Here is a 20765-nt window from a genome sequence, read left to right as displayed (position 1 = left end):
ACAACCCTCACATACTGTGAAATGATCCATCTCGAATGCCTCTGAAGACCAAACTCACTTAAAACAGGTCTTTCATGTCAAAAAGAACTTCACCCAGTGAACCATCCTTCTGAGGTGCCAACATATATTTGAAATATCCCGTTAAAGAGTTTTTAGATGCTGGAGAACACCAATGCAGAGTAAACATTTATTTTCCAAATGCATTTTAAGCTGTTTGAAAGTAAAAGGACTAATTTCAATGGCCAATGCTAAAAGATGAAATGATATATATCCTTTCAAATAGTTCTAAAACTATCATTAGAATTTGAAAGGATGGTGCCAAAAGCGTACATATGTTACACTGTTGGAAAAAATTTTCCTGAGATCATCAACATCCATTCGATATTTAAAAATATTCCTTCTAAAAGGCTTTTCATATCTTATAATAACTGATATTAATAAAACTAATTAAAATGCACAGTGGGGGCACCTGGGTGGCACAGCGGTTAAGCGTCTGCCTTCGGCTCAGGGCGTGATCCCGGCGTTATGGGATCGAGCCCCATATCAGGCTCCTCCGCTATGAGCCTGCTTCTTCCTCTCCCACTCCCCCTGCTTGTGTTCCCTCTCTCGCTGGCTGTCTCTATCTCTGTCGAATAAATAAATAAAATCTTTAAAAAAAAATGCACAGTGAATTAACTTTAATTCGGATTTTCATTCTAAAACAGTTTGAGATTCTGATGTAAAAGATTATTACAATAAAAATTTAGCTACATGACGGTAGGTATCTTTTAAAAAAATTGTTTCCCACTTATTGCTGGCAATCTAATGCCTTGCAACAGAATCCAAAAAAATAACATGTCAAACACTGAAATTTTATATTCCTCTGTGATATTTTATTTGCTCTTGCTTAATATAGTCCTGTGAAGTAAAATAATGCTATTATTCCTCTTTGCTGTTGAAGATAAATTTTGCATGAATCTGTTTCCAATGTTCTGTGCTTTGAACTGACTGTCCTTTAATTCATGAATACGCTGAAAGATTACAAAGCTCTTTCTGGCTATAAAATGGACAATATGAAGTTAGAAATGATACGATTCTTGAAATCCTGTCCATCCGCTTTATTTATGATCTGCAAAGGAAAATAATACCCAAAAGCCCAGAAATATTTTGGCACTAAAAGGAATATGTACCCTATTAACATAGTCAGAGATAATTGAAAACTGTTGACTAAACACAATGGAACAGATTTGAGAGAAAAGGTCTATTCAAGTGCAAATCATATAAAGGTTGTGTCTAATTAGGACTACTTTACAAAGCAACCCATTTGAAATAAAAAATAGGGACATACCTAAATTCTTACTGAACAGATTAAATAAAACATCTCTCTGAATCCAAACAAAACTTATCTCTAAGGGACGTGCTCTATTTTGTGAAAAGAAATGACACTAAGCCTTCTGAGCTGCTGTTGAAGGAAGCATGATGTGAGGAGAAGAGAAGATATGAATTTAGAAGTCCTGGATACTAATCTGACCTCTCCCCTCACTGGGCATGTGGCGTTGGGAAGTCACTAATCTCTATGCATTTAAATTTTCTCATGTTAATAATTAAGAAGTTATGCTTAAGAATATCTAAAAGCCCTTCTGACTCTGGAACTTTAAACATTTACAGCAACTTTTCTTCCTTAAGGTTTGGCAACTGGCAAAACATACTCTACGTTGTAATTAATATTATTTTTGGGAAAAAATGTTAACCCCCAAATTTGTTCAAAATGAACAAATTGATAAATCCTGTATGTTTACTTCTGATGTAGCTGCTATTAGACAGCAAACAGGAGCAAGAAAAAAAGGAGGAAAACAAAATTTCCTGGGCTAACATTTTCCTGTCTAGACTTTCAAATACAAACAGATTTTAATAACTGCCTTTCGGAGCCATAACAAGAACTCAACCTTTTTATCACTCCTTTCTCCCACAGCCCACCATTAGATGGGGGCTGGTCTTTCTTGTCTGCATTCTATTAAAGAGAACATTCTAGCCATATAGATTTTCATTTCAAATGTGTTCGTTCTATTTGTGTTTTTGATTTTCAGTTGGAAAGAGGACGTGAAGCAGAATCCCCTAAGTGAAATGGCCCCTGGCATCACTACGGAATGGGACTGTGGTGTGTATGGGAGCGTCAGCAGGAGGGGACAGGAAGGCAGTGGATCCCATGTCACTTGACGATAACGGGGGCTCAGGAGAAACATGGCCTTTGAAAACGTCACTGTGGCAAGGATGACTAGTTACATTTTTTTTTTAAACTGTTAGAGTAATTTGACAGCCTTCAGGTGTACTTCTTCTATATCCTCAGGAGCAAAGTGTGTCCTGTATCACCTCCTTCCGTTAATTTTCTTTTGAATCCACTCCATTTAGTCTTTTGAGCCAAAAACTTCATTATTTTTGACAATGTCATGATTGATCTCTATGTTTCAAATATAATAAATATACTTGGATATAATAGATACCTAGATACTTAGATATAATAGATATATTTTCAAAGGTAATAGTCAACTTTCAGTCCACATTATTTTTGACTTTATAGCTTTTGATAAGGGTTGATCATTCCTTCCTTCTCGTAATACTTTCTTGCTTGCTTTACAGGAAAGCATTCTTTTCTGCCTGCTTCTTCTGTGTTGGTGGCTATTCATTTTACTCTGCTTTGCTGGTTCCTTCTCTCTCTGAACTCTAAATGGTAGTATCCCAAGACTCAATCCTTTAGGAGCTTCTTTCTCTTTTCACTCACACCTTAGGTGTCTTGATTTAGTCTCAGCATTTGAAGATATCATCCATATATTTTCTATCTTTACTCTGATCTTCTCTCCTAAACACCTGAATTATAGACCATACTTGATCACACTTAGATGTCCAACAGGGATCTCAAACCTCTGTCGGAAATCAAAGTCTTTCCTAATTCTGCAGCTGCACGGGCTTTCCTAGGTAAGGTGATGGTGACTTCATCCTGCCAGTTGCTGAGCCAAAACCATCACAGTCAATCCCTGACATCTTTCTTTCTCTCACACTCCACATCTAGTCTTTCAACATATTCTATTAGTTCTACTTTCAAAAAGACCCAGAACCTGACCACTTCCCCCTTCCTCCTCTGCTACCACTGTGGTCAAACTACTATCATCTCTTTCTTGGACTGCTGTAGTAACTTCCTAACTGATCTCTTTACTTCTACTCTTTTCTTTTATTCCATCTACTCTCAACTCAGAAACAGAAATAACTTTTAAAAACATTAAAACAGAACAAGTCACTCCTTTATTCAAATCCTCCAATGGCATCTTACATCACTCAATAAAGGAAGGTCATCCTAGCATTCTTACTACTCCTTGAGCTCGTCAGCTCTACTCCTGCCTCAGAGCCTTTGCCTGGAACTTGTTCCCACCAGATGCCCTCAGAGGCAGCGCCCATCCACGCTCACTGCAGATTTTTAAATCAGTGTGATCTCCTCATTGAGACCTTTTGGACCACTGTATTCTGCACCTACCCCCTCCCAACTCCCAACTCATATTTATTTCTCAGTCTTGCTTCATTTTTATACAGAGTATTCATCACAATTTGATACTATGTTACTTACTTATACTGTATATTTTCCCCCAAACACTCTCCCTCACATGCTAGTCTAATGTGTAATTTTGTCCACTCTTGCTACAGCACACTTAGGCTATGTGTATCAATAGTTTCTTTGCCTAGAGAACAAAATTGATATTCTACTTCTCTTGCACAAACTAGTTTATAGTATACACATAACATATGTAAACACATTATATAGATAATGTATATGTATATAATGTGTATATACTATATATAATGTGTATAATATAAACTATATATATAAACTATAATATAAACTATATATATGTGTATAATATAAACTAGCTTGCTTTTATTATATATACATACATGTTATATATACATGTTATATATATGTTATAAACAAATTTGTTTACATTATATGTACTAGATTGTTATATATTGTTTATATTATATAGTTATATATTACATATATTATGTATGTATAACATATGTATATATTCTATGCATACATTACATGTATGAATGTAAGTACCATATATAATATATGTATATATTATATATGATTATATATTGTCATATTATATATTGTTTATATCATATATATATACTAGTTTGCTTACATTATTTATATATTATATTGCACAATATATACATAGTATACATATATGTTATATATAATATATATCATATATTATACCATATACATGTTATATGTTATAAATATACATATATTTTATATATATTATTTTCATATAATTGAATATAATATTTCCTTTTAGCCTTAGGAGGAAGCTATTACTAAAGAACTATAGAAAATTTGTTATTAAGTGCAAAACACAAATGAAATACTACGCTGCTGACATACATGATGGGAAGCTGGGAGCCTCATGCCCTAAGATCCTGCCTTGGCCTAAATGGTTCTGACCATCTGTTTAATCTCTGGGACTCAAGGGTCTCATTCGTAGGATTAAGTGATTTGTTAATCTCACATTTTACGCTGAAGCAATTTTGGTTTTTTGCCTGCTAAATTCTAACACAAAAAAATAATTTAAAAGCTTTGGAGTGAAATTTCAGGATACACCTATATTTATAGAAAATAGTGACAGACACTTTTGAAGAATCAAAATAAAGGCACGGGGGAATTAAATTAATTTTTCAGGTGCTCCGTCTATTCAAACTAAGTATGCGGATGGCACAGAAGCCAGCTCGATGTTACTCTTTCATAGCACCTTTGAATTTATTGCAGGTCTACAATTCTTGTGGGTAGATGTGTTCTGGAATTAAGAACTTCAAAGATTTTATAAAAGTAAAAAAGTAAATAGAGTAAGTAAATACAAAAGCACATATATAAGGCAGAACAACTTGTGTGGTGCCTAGGACAGGCCCCACGGGCAAATACATTAATATTTATGCAAAGCAATGCAATGACTAACTGTACATGGCCTTTCTTCAATTCACGTTAGATTTGGCACACAAGAGTTCAGGCATTTAGGCACTACACGTGTCACAAAAAACTTTCAGTTTCCAATCCTTTATGGAGTTTGGAACTTCATATAAGGGGTTGCAAATGTGCCTTAATTATCCAAGCTTAATTAGAAAACAACTGCTCTTTTGATAAGGTAAGATAAATCCTGGCAAATCCCTCACCTCCTCCACACGTGGCATCGCAATCTTCCCAGCCTGTGTGCGTCCACATGAAAAGGGGTTCGGGTGCTTTTGAGCTCTGATTCTCTGGAAGAGGGTCTGATGGGATAGTATATTCATAGTGGAGACCGTAATTCTGGTCCTGAAATAGCAGCACCTGTAATATAGGAAAGTGATCAAGGCAGCAGGGTTAAAGGAGAGCACAGACAATGTGAAGTATAATACCTAGGATACTGACACCTTAAAATGTTTACTGCATGGTGTGCATGCTCCTTTTATATGTAGAGTTGTGACATGATTACTGAAATCTTCAAAGTGACATACTTCTGCAAAGATTGGAGTTACACACTTACCTCTGAGCTAAAGACACCATGACAAACAGCCCACCTGCGTGAGGTCAGAGACACCAGGTCATTTTTTGTCAAGTCGATGAATGGACTAGGCAGTTTCCCAAAGTATGGTACATGTAGACAATGACTTTAGTAGAGGGGATAGGATTACCTGTCCTAGCTACCATCAAGATATAACCCACAATCTAACATCAAATGTAGCCCTTCCACTCACATAAAACAGCAAGATGGATAGTAAGTCCCTGTGTCGGTGGAGGAAGGGGATACAAGACTGTGCAAATCACTTCACTCCATAAGGGTAGAAAATGTCTAACTGACCAGAGGACAATAATATTTTTCCATGTTGCTTACTGTTAACTTTCAGTTTTGGCAAGATTGTTAATTTTCCTTTTGTAGTAAAGATCATTTCATTTGAAAAGAAACTGATGTTCAAATGAACTTTTAAAATAAATATTAACTTAATAATGGTACAGTTCTGTACACATATGTAAACAGTGCAATTAACCATGAAAAATATCTGAGAATGACTGAACTCTGGGCCCCACTGGACTAACCCATAGCAGGGACCATGTCTGTTTTGCTCTCCCCTGGTACCCAGCGCCAAGCTTAGGAGTGCATCATCATGGGCAAACAGATCTATTTTAAGTGAAAGAAAGAACGCCTATGTATGAGAATATACGTTCCTTTATAAATACATTTGCACAAAACATGTCAGACAACCCCATGGACTATATCACTTCTATGAATCTGAAGTTTTATGAAAGCAACCTATAGGATACAATATCATGCAAAAAACATATCTAAAATTTAAATTATGCTAAATTAGTCAGGACTTTGATATTAAACCTCTATCAAGGTACTTATAATGACGGATAATTCAGAGTTAACGCTCAATGTGAAAAACAGGACATGGGCACAGGGTTAATTTTCTTTGCTTCTTTAGCTCAATACTCTGTTCAATATACTCAACAGAAATGCTAAGATATATTTTAATACGTGGATTTGGGAACTAACATAATGGAATTGTAAATCAGCTCTATCAACAATAAAAATAATAGTTTTCAAATTCGCATATACATAACATACAGGGGTACTAATTCTAAATACATCCCAGTGCTTATTTTGGCCTTAAATATGTCATTTGATGTGGCCAGTTATAAGCAACCTCCAGCTAAATTAGTTAAAAAAGAGAGAGACAGAGATTGACTTATCTTGTTTATGGACATAACCAGACTATTACATAGTTTTTAAATTGATAAAAAGGACATAAATTATAGCTCTTTGCCAACTTCTTTAACTTAATGAAAACATGGCTATTTTTCCTTAAAAAACTACCTCTTCATTGATAGAACTTGAGATTGTCCTTGAATATCTAACGCCACTTCAAATAAAGACATTGGCTATAAAATCATTAGCTCTCTCTGAAACCATTCGCATTTGGCAGCAAATGTTTGCAAGAAGGAAAGTGTGACCGTGTTACAGTTGAGGGGTGCACACTGAAACATGGCAGCAAAAGGTACTGCTTTTCAAAAATTCAATACCGGCTTTCAATCTGTAATAGTCATTAAAGAAAAATATCTTAGAAGTGCAGTTTCCCTTGGATTACTGAAGAAATCCAGGTCACATAGATGCCTTCTTTCAGACATAGTTCACTGATTTTAATTATGCTTCATGCTTCCAGGAAAAACCTTGGTAATTACCAGTCAGATTAAGGATTCTGCAGCAAAGAGACTCCCCCGCCCAACCCTGAGGTCTCACATACTATTTAAAGATTTTGAATTCTAGGCTCAATAAAGAGCTCCTGTCCTGTTGCATAAAAAAATGTAGGTTACATTTGTATAAGGCAGGTCGCCTGATGGCCTTCTCTGCAACCCCATCCTTAAAAATATGTTTGCTGTTGATAACGTTGTTATTAGAAGTGACCCAATCATGGAAAGAGCCAGATGTTGGTCATACAATGTTTGTTTAGTCCTTTTTTTTTTCTCTCTCCAGATGGCACAAGGCACAGAGTGGAGTTTCCAATTCAAATTAAATGATAGGATCCAAAGGAACTGTGAGGAGCTGAAGAACACAATTATTGAAAGTATGTGCACACTTATGATCCCACGTTGTCTGGCGTCAAGAACTTAGAGCTGAGCTTTCGATCGGGAGAGGCAGCATGAAAGACTGATTAACACCTGGTTTATGCACAGCTGAGTAACTGACTGGGAGACACCGTGCACATTACTGAACTTTTTCATACTGAGTTTTTTTTTTTTAATCTGTAAATTGGGTAATAATCATACATATGACACAGAGCTTCTGTGAGGACTGCATGCTGTAACGAATGCAAACTACTTGTGAACAGTATCTGACTCAGTGCTCAGTGAATGGGCTGTATTATCATTATGATGATGATCTGGAGCAGAAGATTCCCATGCATCTCACTCTGCTCCCTTCATCCCTGTTGGTCAGGCCCGCGACTGCAGTTCTATAAAAAACTGTGATCTGAAAATGTGGTCACTGGACCAGCAGTAGTCCCATCAGCTGGGAGCTGGTTAGAAATGCAGATCTCAGGTCCCTGGCAGACGAAACGAATCAGAATGTGCATGTTAGCGAGAACCCTAGGTGATCTGCAGGCACATGAAAGCAGGAAAAGCAAACGGGCTGATACGTGATTTGAACTCTGGCTCCTCGACCAGCAACACAGATGTCTCCAATTGAAGACAAATTCAACTTGAATTGTGCGGCGATATTAAATAATGTGGCACACCACACTCCAAATAAACAGTCAGTTGATCGTGTTTTAGAGTTGTTTTTATGTGTGGACTTAAGGAGGTGTTGAAGTGTCTGAATTTCAGACTCTGCCACTAGGATAGACAGCATGCCAGCTGTGCAGTCAGTGCTCAGGCTCCTGAGCCATTACCACTGACGGCAAAGATCAAGGTCAAAAAGAGCACGAGAACGAGCCACTAGCTTGGATGCAGAGCCTTACTGTTCCGCTTCCTTCCCTCCATTCTCTGTCCTGCCTCATACCTAGTCTTCTACTACATGGAAAAGAAAGGAATCATCCCAATGATTCAAACTTCTATAATTCTTTACAGGAATCAATTCACCTCGTAAGAAAACAGAAGAGGGTAATTGGAAGCATTGTGAGATATGCTTACCAAATCTTTTCCCGGGGAAGGTATCATTTTATCAAAGGCATTTTATGCAGATCCAGAAAATGCCCACTCCGTGGATTCTTGAAATGCTATGATCTGCCATGGTATAACACTGTCTATACGGACACCCACTCTTGTAAGTGATTCACTAAGACGCTGCTAGTAAAACTGCTCTTTTAGAAAAAACAGGCTCCTTATTGCCTGACAATTCACTTCTACTTTGAGTCTGTGAATTCCCTAAAACATCTAATTCTTATCGCAATAATTTCTGGTTTGGACCTCATGATTTAAAACACATTAAAATGAAAACCTAAAAACCCCCTTCTTAAATAATTTTGTATGTCGACCCGACAATTCAAACTTGGAAAAAGATTAGAGAAGGTAGAGTGGGAATGGCCTTTGACATAGAAAGTTGATTATGCAATGTTAGCAGCGGGTCCCCTCATACCAGGAGGTGTAAAGGTGACGTAGTAGGACCTTTGGCGGAGATCTTCTCCCAGAGGCCTCGTCTTACATAATGGACAGTAGTGCCTGCTAAGTTGAAAGCTCCCGAGTGTTCGATCTTCCAGTCACTATTAATGGACTGTTTTCCAGTGTCTCGTAGAGCTATAAAGAGGTTCGCAAATATGACAATTGAACAAGTTAGCATCATTAATCAATATCTACTTCACATGATTTCATTAAAAGCAGTTCATTCATTTCTAAACTAATGGGTTAACACTCCCCGGTGTAAAACGGGAGGCATCTCCTCTTCAGGAAAGTCCAGTGTCAGAACACGTGCCATAGGCTCTCCTTCCCTCCTGATGCTGTCTATCGCTACACAGCCACATTTATCTTTGCCTCTTCCAACCTCCTCTGGACATTTGAGACCTGTAACCCTTATTTTGGCCCATAATTCTTTATTCTTTAACAGATTGTTGTCTTAAGACTATGTGTGTCCAGGGGCACCTGGCTGGCTCAGTCGGGAGAGCACGTGACTTCTGATCTCGGGGTTGTGAGTTTGAGCTTCACTTTGGGTGCAGAGATTACCTAAAAATAAAAATGAAAAAAAAAAAAAAAAAAAGACTGTGTCTGTGTTGTCTGTGCAGTAATCCTATGAAGAATGTGAGGGCTGACACTACATCTTATACATGCTTTGTGTGTCCCATGCCACCTAAAAAAATGATTTAAAGAAAGGTCATTACAAAGCATGTTAACAAATGGATCAGGATGACAAGGTTATACTCATGACAAAACAATTCAAACATAATATGCTGGTTTTACAAATAGAACTCAGGACCCTTGAACATCACGTTTGTGATTTGCTGTGTACAAGAATGGAAGATAAATGCTAATTCTCACCTATAAACAGCCATCATTTATACAGGATTTTACAGAATAACTTCGTTTACCTACATTAATTTTTCTTTCTTTTTTTCTTTGATCTGATTTCTGCTACTATTTAAGTAAGATTCGTGACAAGGAAATGAGATGTCATCATTACCATTTTAAATTAAAGACTCCTTATTTTGTTTCAGATGATTTTATTTGTTTAATTTACACTGCCAGGCTCTTCCATATAACTGAATTCTCATTCTAAGAGACATCCACATGAAGATTAATTGAAAGCTTTTAGGTCATAATTCTATGAAAATGTTTTGAAAACTTAAGCCAATAAATCTTCCTAAATATCATTCAAGCCGATCTCCATTTATGAGTATTTGAAGGTTTCCCAGTTTTTATATTGTAAATAAGGCTCAGATAAATACACTGTGTACTAACTATATGTGTATCTGATTATTTCCCTTGGATAGATTCCCAGATTTGGAATTACAGAGCCAAATAAATGGAACATTTACAGATTGTGAGAAACAATTTCAAACATTTTCACAAAGGTTGCACCACTGGAGGCTTCCATAACAGTCACCGAGAGTGCCATTTTTGAATACCTTCTCGGAAGCAACTTTTTCATGTACAATATATACTCATGACTGAATAATTACTCATTAAACATCAGCGATAAAGTAGGAAATACTCAAAGTTTTGGGACCTCCCCAAATTAACAATTATAAATATGTTCTCTGGCTTTATGGAATTTATAGTCTAACTAGAATTCGCTGGAACTCACGTGGGAAGAATGAAAGAAGACTTATCTGAGAGACTTTATTTTCCGAGGCTGTAAGCCAGGGGTAAAGAGAAGCAGGAGAGAACATTCAGGACCGAGGGAGCTACAAATGGGAAGGTCTTAAAGGTCACAGCTTGGTGAGAATCAGGGAGCAAGTGTGCAGGACGCCAGATGTACTGAAGTGGATCATGATGAGATGAGGTTGGAGAGGTAAGGGACCACCAGATCTTATGGACCTTTTTCATATTTTAAGGGCTTTTTTTCCGAAAAAAAATACAAAGCTATGGAAGTTTTTGAACAATATTGTATAGAAATGGATCACATGTGGGGCAAATTTGGATTGCAAAGACAGGATACCATAGTAACCCAAAAGAAAGTACTGGTAGCTTGGATTCAGGTACTGGAGAAAAATATCAAGAGGCATTTAGGAGTGAAATTGATAAAATGGGATGATGACTTGTCAGGTACTGGATTCAGGTACTGGAGAAAAATATCAAGAGGCATTTAGGAGTGAAATGGATAAAATGGGATGATGACTTGTCAGGTGTGAAAGAAGTGTCAGGTATGATATGAGGCTTCTAGGATGAGAAAACAAGTGGGTTATGCAATGGGAAAGACTAGCAAAAGAACACGTGTGAGGAGAAATACCAGGAATTAAATTATGAACCATGTAGATTAAAAAATATATTGTTTAAGTACTACTGAGGTTAGGGATATTTTAAATTTGCTTAGTAGTCATTTGTGTTTTTAAATATAAATTAATAAAATAAATTATTAGTGATCTGTTACAGCGTTTCTGGTTCACCGAGGGATTTTTCTGGGGCTGATATTCTCATTATTATAAGTGACATATCAATAAAATTACTGAAATTTTACCTTATCAACCTAATTTCTACCAAATAAGATCTCTGCCATGTACTGCACATAAAGCATAAGGTTTTAGATAAAATATTAAGCATACATATTTTCAGATTTATTAAAAATATGTAAGTATTCATTTTTAACTTGAAATTTAAACCTGAGGGGGTAATATGTTGACAGAAAACTTAACATTTTGCAAATAGCTATTACCATCTACAAATGGATATACTTCAGATAATGCTAAACTGATCAAAAAAGTGATTTTGCCTAAAAGGTAAATATTTCCTTGTATTTCTCTAAAATCTATTAAATGTTTTAAGAAAACTTTTTGGCATAGATTTGTAACTGTGGCGAGCATAATTCCGTATTTTTTCTGTACTTCAACATATACTCAGGACACAATTATAAAGGAATATTTCCTGAAACTCTCTAAAAAAATGCCTTAAAAAAACCTTCTGGGTGTGGCTATAGTATAATGTTTAGATTCAATTGATATTTCTGGAATTCGGCATCTCCCCCAAAATAGCACATACCCATGAAATCTCACATAATTTATAAGCTTCATAGCATATGAAGAATTGATACACTGAGTAAGCAATTTTCCTTATTCAATGTTTTTGTTTTTCATCCATTAATTTAAAAAATGTGTTTTTAGAAAGCCTGTTTCTGGCCATACCTTAATAAGTGGAACTGTACTGTCTCTCCCACTTTAAACAATGAGAAAACGGAACAGTGTACGAAACAACTGTTTTCAGACACTGGACAATAGCAAGAGAGAACTGAGGTCCCTAAGAGAAGGAGAACAAATGTGATCTCTAAAATTGCTTGACATTCTGCCTGAAGATATTCACCAGACCAAACCATGGGGAGGAGGAACTCAAGCAGAGCACAGATAATGGGGGCTTCAATGAGATGACGGTGAGAATGCAGAGAATGGAGTTCAAAATGCCTGAGGCATCTGGAATCTATTTTATGGATTACTGGAGAAGGGGGAGCTGCAGAGAGACAAGCTCTAAAAATCTGCAAAGGTGTTCCTCTGAGCCTATAGCTAAATACCAAGCTGCAAATAAGTGTGGTGAGATTTCTCAGGGCTGGGAAAAGAGCAACTACATCGGGTCTGGAAACTATACAATTCCTGGAGCTCGGGTAGGGCTGGAAGACATATGAGTTCTAGTCAATTAGAGGGGATAGATCCTACTGAATGTACAACAGAGACCTTAGGGGAGGACCTAAAAAAAAGTGCGCATTAGAAATAAGGTTGGATTAGTCTTGGAATAAAGGCTACTCTGGATTCACCCTAACAAACCTTTACAAAAGCTTCAAGAACTTAAGCTGATCTGCAATTAAACTAAGTGGCCAGAAAGATGAAGCTCAACAATGAATAAAAAGAAGAGCCATTCGGCACTCTCACATTAACAGTGTCCAGCAACCAACCAAAAAATTACTAGATACATGAAAAAGTCAGAAAATGTGACCCATAATCAGGGAAAAATCTGTCTATAAAACAAGACCCAGAAATAAGAGAGATGATGAAACCAGCAGACCAAGACTTTAAAAAAGCTATTAGGCATATGTTCAGGATGCACAAAAACTTAAAGAAAACCCTAGAATATTAAACAGAAAAGTGGAAACTCTAAGAAAATAAGCAAATCAAATTCCTCAGAATAGAAATATAAAATATCTGAAACAATAAATTCACTAAATGGGCTTAAGAGCAGATTAGACATTGCAAAATAACTCCGTGACCTTGACGAGAAGCTTGATAGACTAGAACTAAGTGGAATGCAGAGATAAAAATTAAGGTTGAAAAAATGATCAGAGCTGGGACACCTGGGTTGCTCAGTAGGTTAAGTGTCTGCCTTCAGCTCAGGTCATGTTCCCAGGGACTTGGGATAGAGCCCCGTGTCGGGCTTCCTGTTCAGTGGGGGGCCTGCTTCTCCCTTTCCCTGCTTGTACTCTCTCACTCTCTCTCTGTCAAATAAATAAATAAAACCTTTAAAAAAAATGAACAGAGCATCAGTGACCCACAGGAAATACCTGGTAGATTCATACATGTGTAGCTGAAATCCCAGAGAACAGGGGGTAGGCAAAAAAATTACTTGAAGACATAATGTCCCCAATTTTTCCAAAGTTGATGAAAACTATAAACTTATTATACTACCAACACAATGGAACCCAAGCAAGAAAAACACACAGAAAGCTCACCAACGCACATCATAATCAAACTGCTGGAATCCAATGATAGGGAGAATAATCTTAAATCCTAAAAAGGCACTTTTTTTTTAAGGGGAAAAAAAGATTACAAATTTTTTGGATATACCATCAGAACTGATAGAGGCCTGAAGACAATGAAACATTACCTTTAAAGTGAAGAAAACAAAATAAAGCAAAACCAAACAAAATACAGAATTCTATATCCAGCAAAAATATCCTTCAGGTAGGGAGGAAAAATAAATACACTGTCAGTAAAACAAAATCTGGGAATTTTGCTGTCACAGAATTGCTCTGCAAGAAATGTTAAAGGATATTATTCAGGCTCAAAGAACATGGTTCCAGGTGGAAACCATGGTCTATGTCTATGTGAAGGCATGAAGAATGTTGGTACAAATACATAAGTATTTTTTTTTCATTAATAAGTTTTTTATAGGATGGTTGACTTTAAAGCAAAACTGATTACGATCTATTTTGGTGATTAAGGCATATATGAAAATAAAGTGACTATGTGAAATGTAGAAATAAAATACATAATAGCACAAAGGACGGGAATCAGGTAAAGGGAAATACACTTTTAAGGAACTTATATTACATGCAAAAGTGGTATGATATAATTTGAGACTGTAATAAGTTAAAAATGCATACTGTAAATCCTAAAGTGATCGTTAAAGATATAAAACAAGAGCTATACACAGCCAATAAGAAAACAGGAGATTAAGTGGAATGTTAAAAAAAAACCAAAACCCTCAGTCCATCAGAAGACAGAGACATAGTGAAAAAGGAATAAAAAGGAATGGAAAACAGAAAATAATTCAATATATCTGTAATTATATTATGTTTAAATGCATTAAGGATATTGGTTAAAAGAGAGAGACAGGCCAGAGGAGAAAAAAAGACCCCACTCTATTCAATTTAGAAGAATGTACTTTAAAAATAAAACATAGGTACGTTAAACCTAAAAGGATGAGAAAAATTAAGTATGAGACACTAATCATAAAAAGGATGAATTGGCTGTATCAGTATCAGATAGCACGGACTTGAGGGCAAGGAATAGTTTCAGAGATAAAAAAAGAATTTTTAAAAATACCATTTAAATTTAAATTACTTTAAATGTAAAATTCTAAATGACATTTAAAACTTATTAAGTAAACCATACAATCCTAAGTGTGTAAGAGAGCATTAAAATGCATGAAGCAAAGCTGACATAATTGAAAGGAGACATGGACAAATCCACAACTTCAGTTGGAGAATTCAGTAGCTCTCTTTCCCTAATCTATAAAACAAGAAGAAAATCGACAGGAATACAGAAAATGCAAATCAAAGGAGCTAAGCGATATTTAGAGAAGAGTCAGCAATTACAGAATATAGCTTTTTAAAGTATAAATATAATTTTTTTAAAAAGATTTTATTTATTTATCTGACAGAGAGAGAGACAGCCAGTGAAAGAGGGAACAGAAGCAGGGGGAGTGGGAGAGGAAGAAGCAGGCTTCCAGTGGAGCAGGGAGCCAGCCCAATGTGGGGTTCGATCCCAACACTCTGGGATCATGCCCTGAGCCAAAGGCAGATGCCCAACAACTGAGCCACCCAGGCTCCCCAAAAGTATAAATATAATATTAACCAAATGGGCCATGGGCCATGAAACAAGTCTCAACTGAAATCACGCTCAGCAAATCCTCTTACCACACAGATTGAAACTAGAAATCAATAACAAAGTATCTATTAAAAAAATCTACAAGTATTTGGAAATTAAACAATACATTTATAAATAACCCATGGGTCAAAGTAGAAAATTACAATGGTAACCTGAAAATATTTTAAACTAAAATTGCAATATTCACAAATTGTCATATATAGCTAAAGCAGGGTTTAGATGGATAAATTGTCATATTAGCAAAGAAAAAAGGGCTAAAGTCAATTATCTGAGTTTCCACCTGAAAATGGTATAAAAATGACCAATCCAAAACTTAAGTAGGAAGAAAAAGAGCAGAAGTCAATTAAGTAGAAAGTAGAATAACAACAAAGGCAGTCAGTGACATCAAAAGTTGGTTATTTCAAAAGATCGAAAACTGATAAATTTCAGTTTGAGTAAGTAAAAAAGAAAGACACAAATTAACAATATGGGAAAGGAGTGAAGGAATATTGCTATAATGTTACAGACGTAGTATAATAGGAAAATTGATAAAAAACAAAAAACCTTTAAGGCAATAAATTTGATAAGGTAAGGGAAATGGCTTAATGCTTTGAAGACACTAATTACCAAATCTGACCAGAGAAGAACCTACCTGGGCAGTCATATACATACACACATATGAGTGTGTACACACGTGTGCACAGACACACACCAAAGAAATTCAGTTGGGATTTAAAAACCTTACAACAAAGAAAATACCAAGATTCAAACACTGAAGAAAACTTACCACCAGTTTTAACAAAATATATTATAAAACAGAAGAGGAGATCTCAGAGTTCTTTAAATGTACTAAAAATAATTTTTAAGGTAGATAATAAATATAAATACCTGTATTTGATTGTTTCCTTTATAAGTAATACATTAAGAATATTTATTGGTATCTATTAGACATTCAGGAATATTACATTTTCATATTTTAGAGACGAGTTTTTTAAAAAGATAAGTTTTTTTGCAAATATTTTTCTGACACTATGACTTGCCTTTTTATTTTCTTAATGGTGCCCTTTAATGAGCAATATTTTCACTTTTGATGAAATCACACACATTCATTTCTACGTGAAGGGGTTGGTATTTTTGCACATCTATTGTAAAGAAATTTTTGCCAGTCACAATGTCTTGAAGGTTTTCTCTTATTTTTTTTTAAGATTTTATTTGTTTATTTATTTATTTATTTGAGAGAGAGAGAGCACATGCGAGAGCATGTGAGTGCGGGGGGGAAGGGGCAGAGGGAGAGGGAGAGAGACTCTCAAACAGACTTTGGACTGAGCCTGGATCCCCATGTGGGAACTGGATCCCAAAATCTGAGATCATGACCTGAGCCGAAACCAAGAATGCCACTCACTCAACCGACTGGACCATACAGGTGCCCCTCTCTTATGTTGTTTTGCTAGAAGTTTTAGAGTTTTAGCTTTTTTGTGTAGATCTCCAATCCATTTTGAGTTAATTTTTGTGTATGATAAGAGGTAGGAGTTAAAGTTCAGTTTTTGCCCCTCACATAAATACCCAATTATTCCAGCATTATTTGTTTAAAGAATATCTTTTTCTGTGTTTCCTAAACACATTGGTTGGAAGTCAGTTCATGCCCATAATTATTTTTTAATTTCACTATGATGATTGATTTGTCAATTTTTCTTTGTCAATTTTTGCTTAAAAGCTTTCAAGCTAAATTCCTGGGTTCATACAATTTTAAAATTAAAATGTCTTCATGATGAACTGAATTATTTTTTAAATTATTCCGTGACTTCTTTTTATCTCAAACAATGCATTTTCCCCTAAAGCGAGTTCTGACTTGGGCGCCTGGGTGACTCAGTTGTTTAAGCATCGGCCTTCAGCTCAGGTCATGATCTCAGGGTCCTGGGATTGAGTCCTGCATCAGGCTCCCCGCTCAGCAGGGAGTCTGCTTCTCCCTCTGCTCCTCCCCCAGCTTGCACATGTAAGCTCTTTCTCTTTCTCAAAAATTTTTTAAAAATCTTTAAAAAAAAAGTGAGTTCTGACTTATATTACAATGACTCTATCACAATTCTGTGGTTTGTATTTTTTCTAGTATAGTTTTCCATTCTTTGATTTTCAGTTTTTCTGAATCTTACATGAATACCATATATTTGAATTACTTTTAAAATCCAGTCTGCTAATTTTTGTCTTTTAACTAGAGATTTTAGTTTTTAAATGTTTAAGATTGCTGGTATGTTTTATTTATACCATCTTATTTTACGCTTTCTTTTTTCCTTTTTGCTGTATATTTCTGTTACTTTTCTCCTAATCTTGTAGTCGATTTGAGTTTTTAAAATTTAATTTTAAAATTTGTATTTGGTTATTTGAATATGTTTTTAGTCAGTTTTGTTTATTCTTATTTTTAAATCCCTTTCTCATATTTTAAAACTGTACTATTTTTGTAGTTTCTATATGATCCAAATACATACCTGATTCTGCTCTCCCTTATTTTTACTGTGTCTATTCCCTTTTGTGTTTCTACTTTTTTTTTTACTACTTTTTTTTGCTACAAAATTATACTTGTTGACCCTTATAAAATTCCTCTGAGGTCTGGTTTGAAGGTGCATTACTTCAAGAAGGATTTGCATTTGCACATATCAGCCACCTTGGTAACTTCATTAAAATAAATGTCTCGGAGTTTTGGACTTCCTAGTTGGAAAAGCATTTGCTTTGGGTTTGGAATCTTCAAGGAAGTTCATTTTCTACTTCCACTCACTACCCAAACTAATACAGACATATTTCCTTTTCCCTCTCCTTTTATGGTGCAAATGCATTTCCATGTCTCCTTCACACTGAACTTGTAGTCCTTCAGGGTCCTGCTTTATGTAGGTGTCTCCTGTTCAAGCCTCTACTTTGAAAGCCTCAGGTTTTGTTTTCTGTCCACGGTCTGCCTTGGTACTCAAAATCTAAGCTGGTCACCAGGTTTAAGCATAAGTGAGGTTTCGCTCAGCCTGATACTCTGGCTTCCTGTACTCACTTTGTTTTTGGCATGTGAGGGTTCCTTAATTTCTTTTCAGTTTAGAGGTAACTTTAAAATGTGTTTTTTTTCTTCCTCTCATATAAATTGCTCAACATTTTAAATTGTTCTTAGTGAAAAGTTTTCCCATAGCGGTTTGCATGCAAAACTGCAGGCAAGGTAAGTGGACCCATATGACCTTTATTTTTTAGACTTTAAAAGTCCTAAGCTATAATGATTTTGTAAAGATATAACATATAGCCCATCTGAACTCCAGTCCATTTTAGACTTTCTCATTAATTTTTAACAAAACAATTGAGCCATGATACTCAGAGATACAGATAAAAATTACATATGGGAATACAACTCAGAGAGTAATGAAAAAGAATAATTGTATTGGGAGGGAATTAACTGTCTCCTTTGAGATAATATAATTTTATGTAGACGAGTTAATTTGTTAAAGAATGATCAGTTTGCCAGGAAATAATCCATTTTCCTAATGCTATTTCAGAAAAAAGATTTTCAATAACTTCCTTCCAATGTCTAAAGAGGCCTTTAGGAAATGTGGTTTATAATATGTATTCTCTACAATAGGCTTGAAATTTAAGATTTGAGGCTTAAAATCTAGGATTTTAATACTGTATCATTTTTCCCCCAATTTGCCCCCATCCATGTGTACTATCTCAGTAAATGCCATTATTATTTGCCCAGTTGTTTAATCTAGAAACTTAAGTCATCCTTGAATCTTCATCTTTTATCAATGCATCCATTTGAAAAAGTTTCATGAGCTCAACTTCTTCAATGTCTCTAGAAGCCACCGGGTTCTTCCCATTCCCGTTCTTTGATAGGATTATGCAAGTGACCACTTTGTCTTCATTCTTGCACCCTTCTCCTAATTCATCAGGATAATTGTGATTTCTTCAGTTAAGGAGAAAATTTAGTGGGTTCTTGAATAAACATGGCAACATACTATATTTTCAACCCTAATCTCCAGAGCAGTAGCATTCAGGATGTTCAGGAACACTTGTGCTGTTTCCTTAGGAAGTAAAAGACCCTAGTAACGTATGCTTAATTCTAAGTACAAAGAAAACTGACAATAATGAGGCCAGATACTTAACACAGACATGTGATTCCATTTCAAATTAAATGTTCTTTTCATAAGAAAAAGTAGTTAGAGATTTATGTTTAGAGATATGCATCAGGGAAAGAAGATGGGATCTGCCTGACCCAGAGATGGTGATAAGAGAAGAAAACTGTCTTTTCATGATTTGTATTCCCTCGAGTTAGCTCTATACAATTGATCTCATTAATTAAGAAAAAGGGGAAAGATGGGAGTTTGGGGGCAAAGTTCAAGGACAATGTGTTCATACATGACATGTACCTTAATCACAAGTGTACTTAATCACAAGTGTAATGCGAGAAGCAATGAATAAAAAAGAAAAAGTAAAAAGAGACACTAGGAGCCAAACACTATGGCCACACTGCTCGGTCTGAAATCCAAGATCACGGTTTATTTAGTTGTATGGTCTTGGGAAAGAAACTTAACACTCTCTTGTCCTCTAGTCTCTGATTTTAAAAAAATTAGAGGTGCCTACTTCATAGAGATGTGAAGATTTATTTAACAGATACATTTAATGAACTGCCCCGTACTAATTATTATACAAGTATGAACCATCTTTCCTTAATTAAAATTCCCTCATAAAAGTTTTTATTACTTTCTGGGTGCCAGAGTCTGCTCTAGTTATTGCAGGGGAGGCTCTGTGCAACGTGATCCCTGCCTTCAGAATTAACCACGGAGATACACAATATAAAAGCACCCATGTGAACAGATAAGAAAATTCAGATGGTGGCAGCAATAAATGCTCTAAAGGAGATAAAGCAGGACAGGGCAGCAGGGACTGGTTTGGTGATGGGTCACAGTGGTTATGGAGGGAAAATGATACATTTGAGTCACTGACAGGACTTGCTGATGCATTTGAGTGGTAAAGACAGTCACCAAGGAGAGCTAGTGCTGGTATAAATTACTGGATAGAAATTAGTGACTGTGGTGGGATAAATAACAGACCCCAAGAAGACAGCCATGTCCTGAAAGATAGACATCATTACAAAGTACCTTCTCTGCCCACAAAGGGATGAAGTTACAGTAGAAATCAAGCACAGGGAAAACTAGAAAATTCACAAATGTGGAAATGAAACAACACACTCAAAAAGCCAATGGATCAAAGAAGAAATTACAAGGGAAGTTAGAAAATATCTC

The 20765-nt window shown here is 35.8% G+C and overlaps 1 protein-coding gene across 2 annotated transcripts in view; it reads right to left on the bottom strand.

The window, feature by feature from the left end:
• ADAMTS19 (ADAM metallopeptidase with thrombospondin type 1 motif 19) overlaps positions 1-20765 on the bottom strand; it is a 224024-nt gene that overhangs the window by 37272 nt on the left and 165987 nt on the right. For both annotated transcript variants that reach the window (XM_044387367.3, XM_057307094.1), the window contains 2 exons: positions 9141-9298; positions 5203-5356 (listed from right to left, as the gene is read on the bottom strand). In XM_044387367.3, the coding sequence (XP_044243302.1) occupies positions 5203-5356; positions 9141-9298 (312 nt within the window). The remainder of the gene's footprint in view (positions 1-5202; positions 5357-9140; positions 9299-20765) is intronic.

This window comes from Ursus arctos, unplaced genomic scaffold (genome assembly GCF_023065955.2).
Source record: "Ursus arctos isolate Adak ecotype North America unplaced genomic scaffold, UrsArc2.0 scaffold_5, whole genome shotgun sequence".
Classification (NCBI taxonomy): Eukaryota; Metazoa; Chordata; class Mammalia; order Carnivora; family Ursidae; genus Ursus; species Ursus arctos.
The sequence above is the reverse complement of the archived record's forward strand: the minus strand, read 5'-3'. Positions and strand labels throughout refer to the sequence as shown.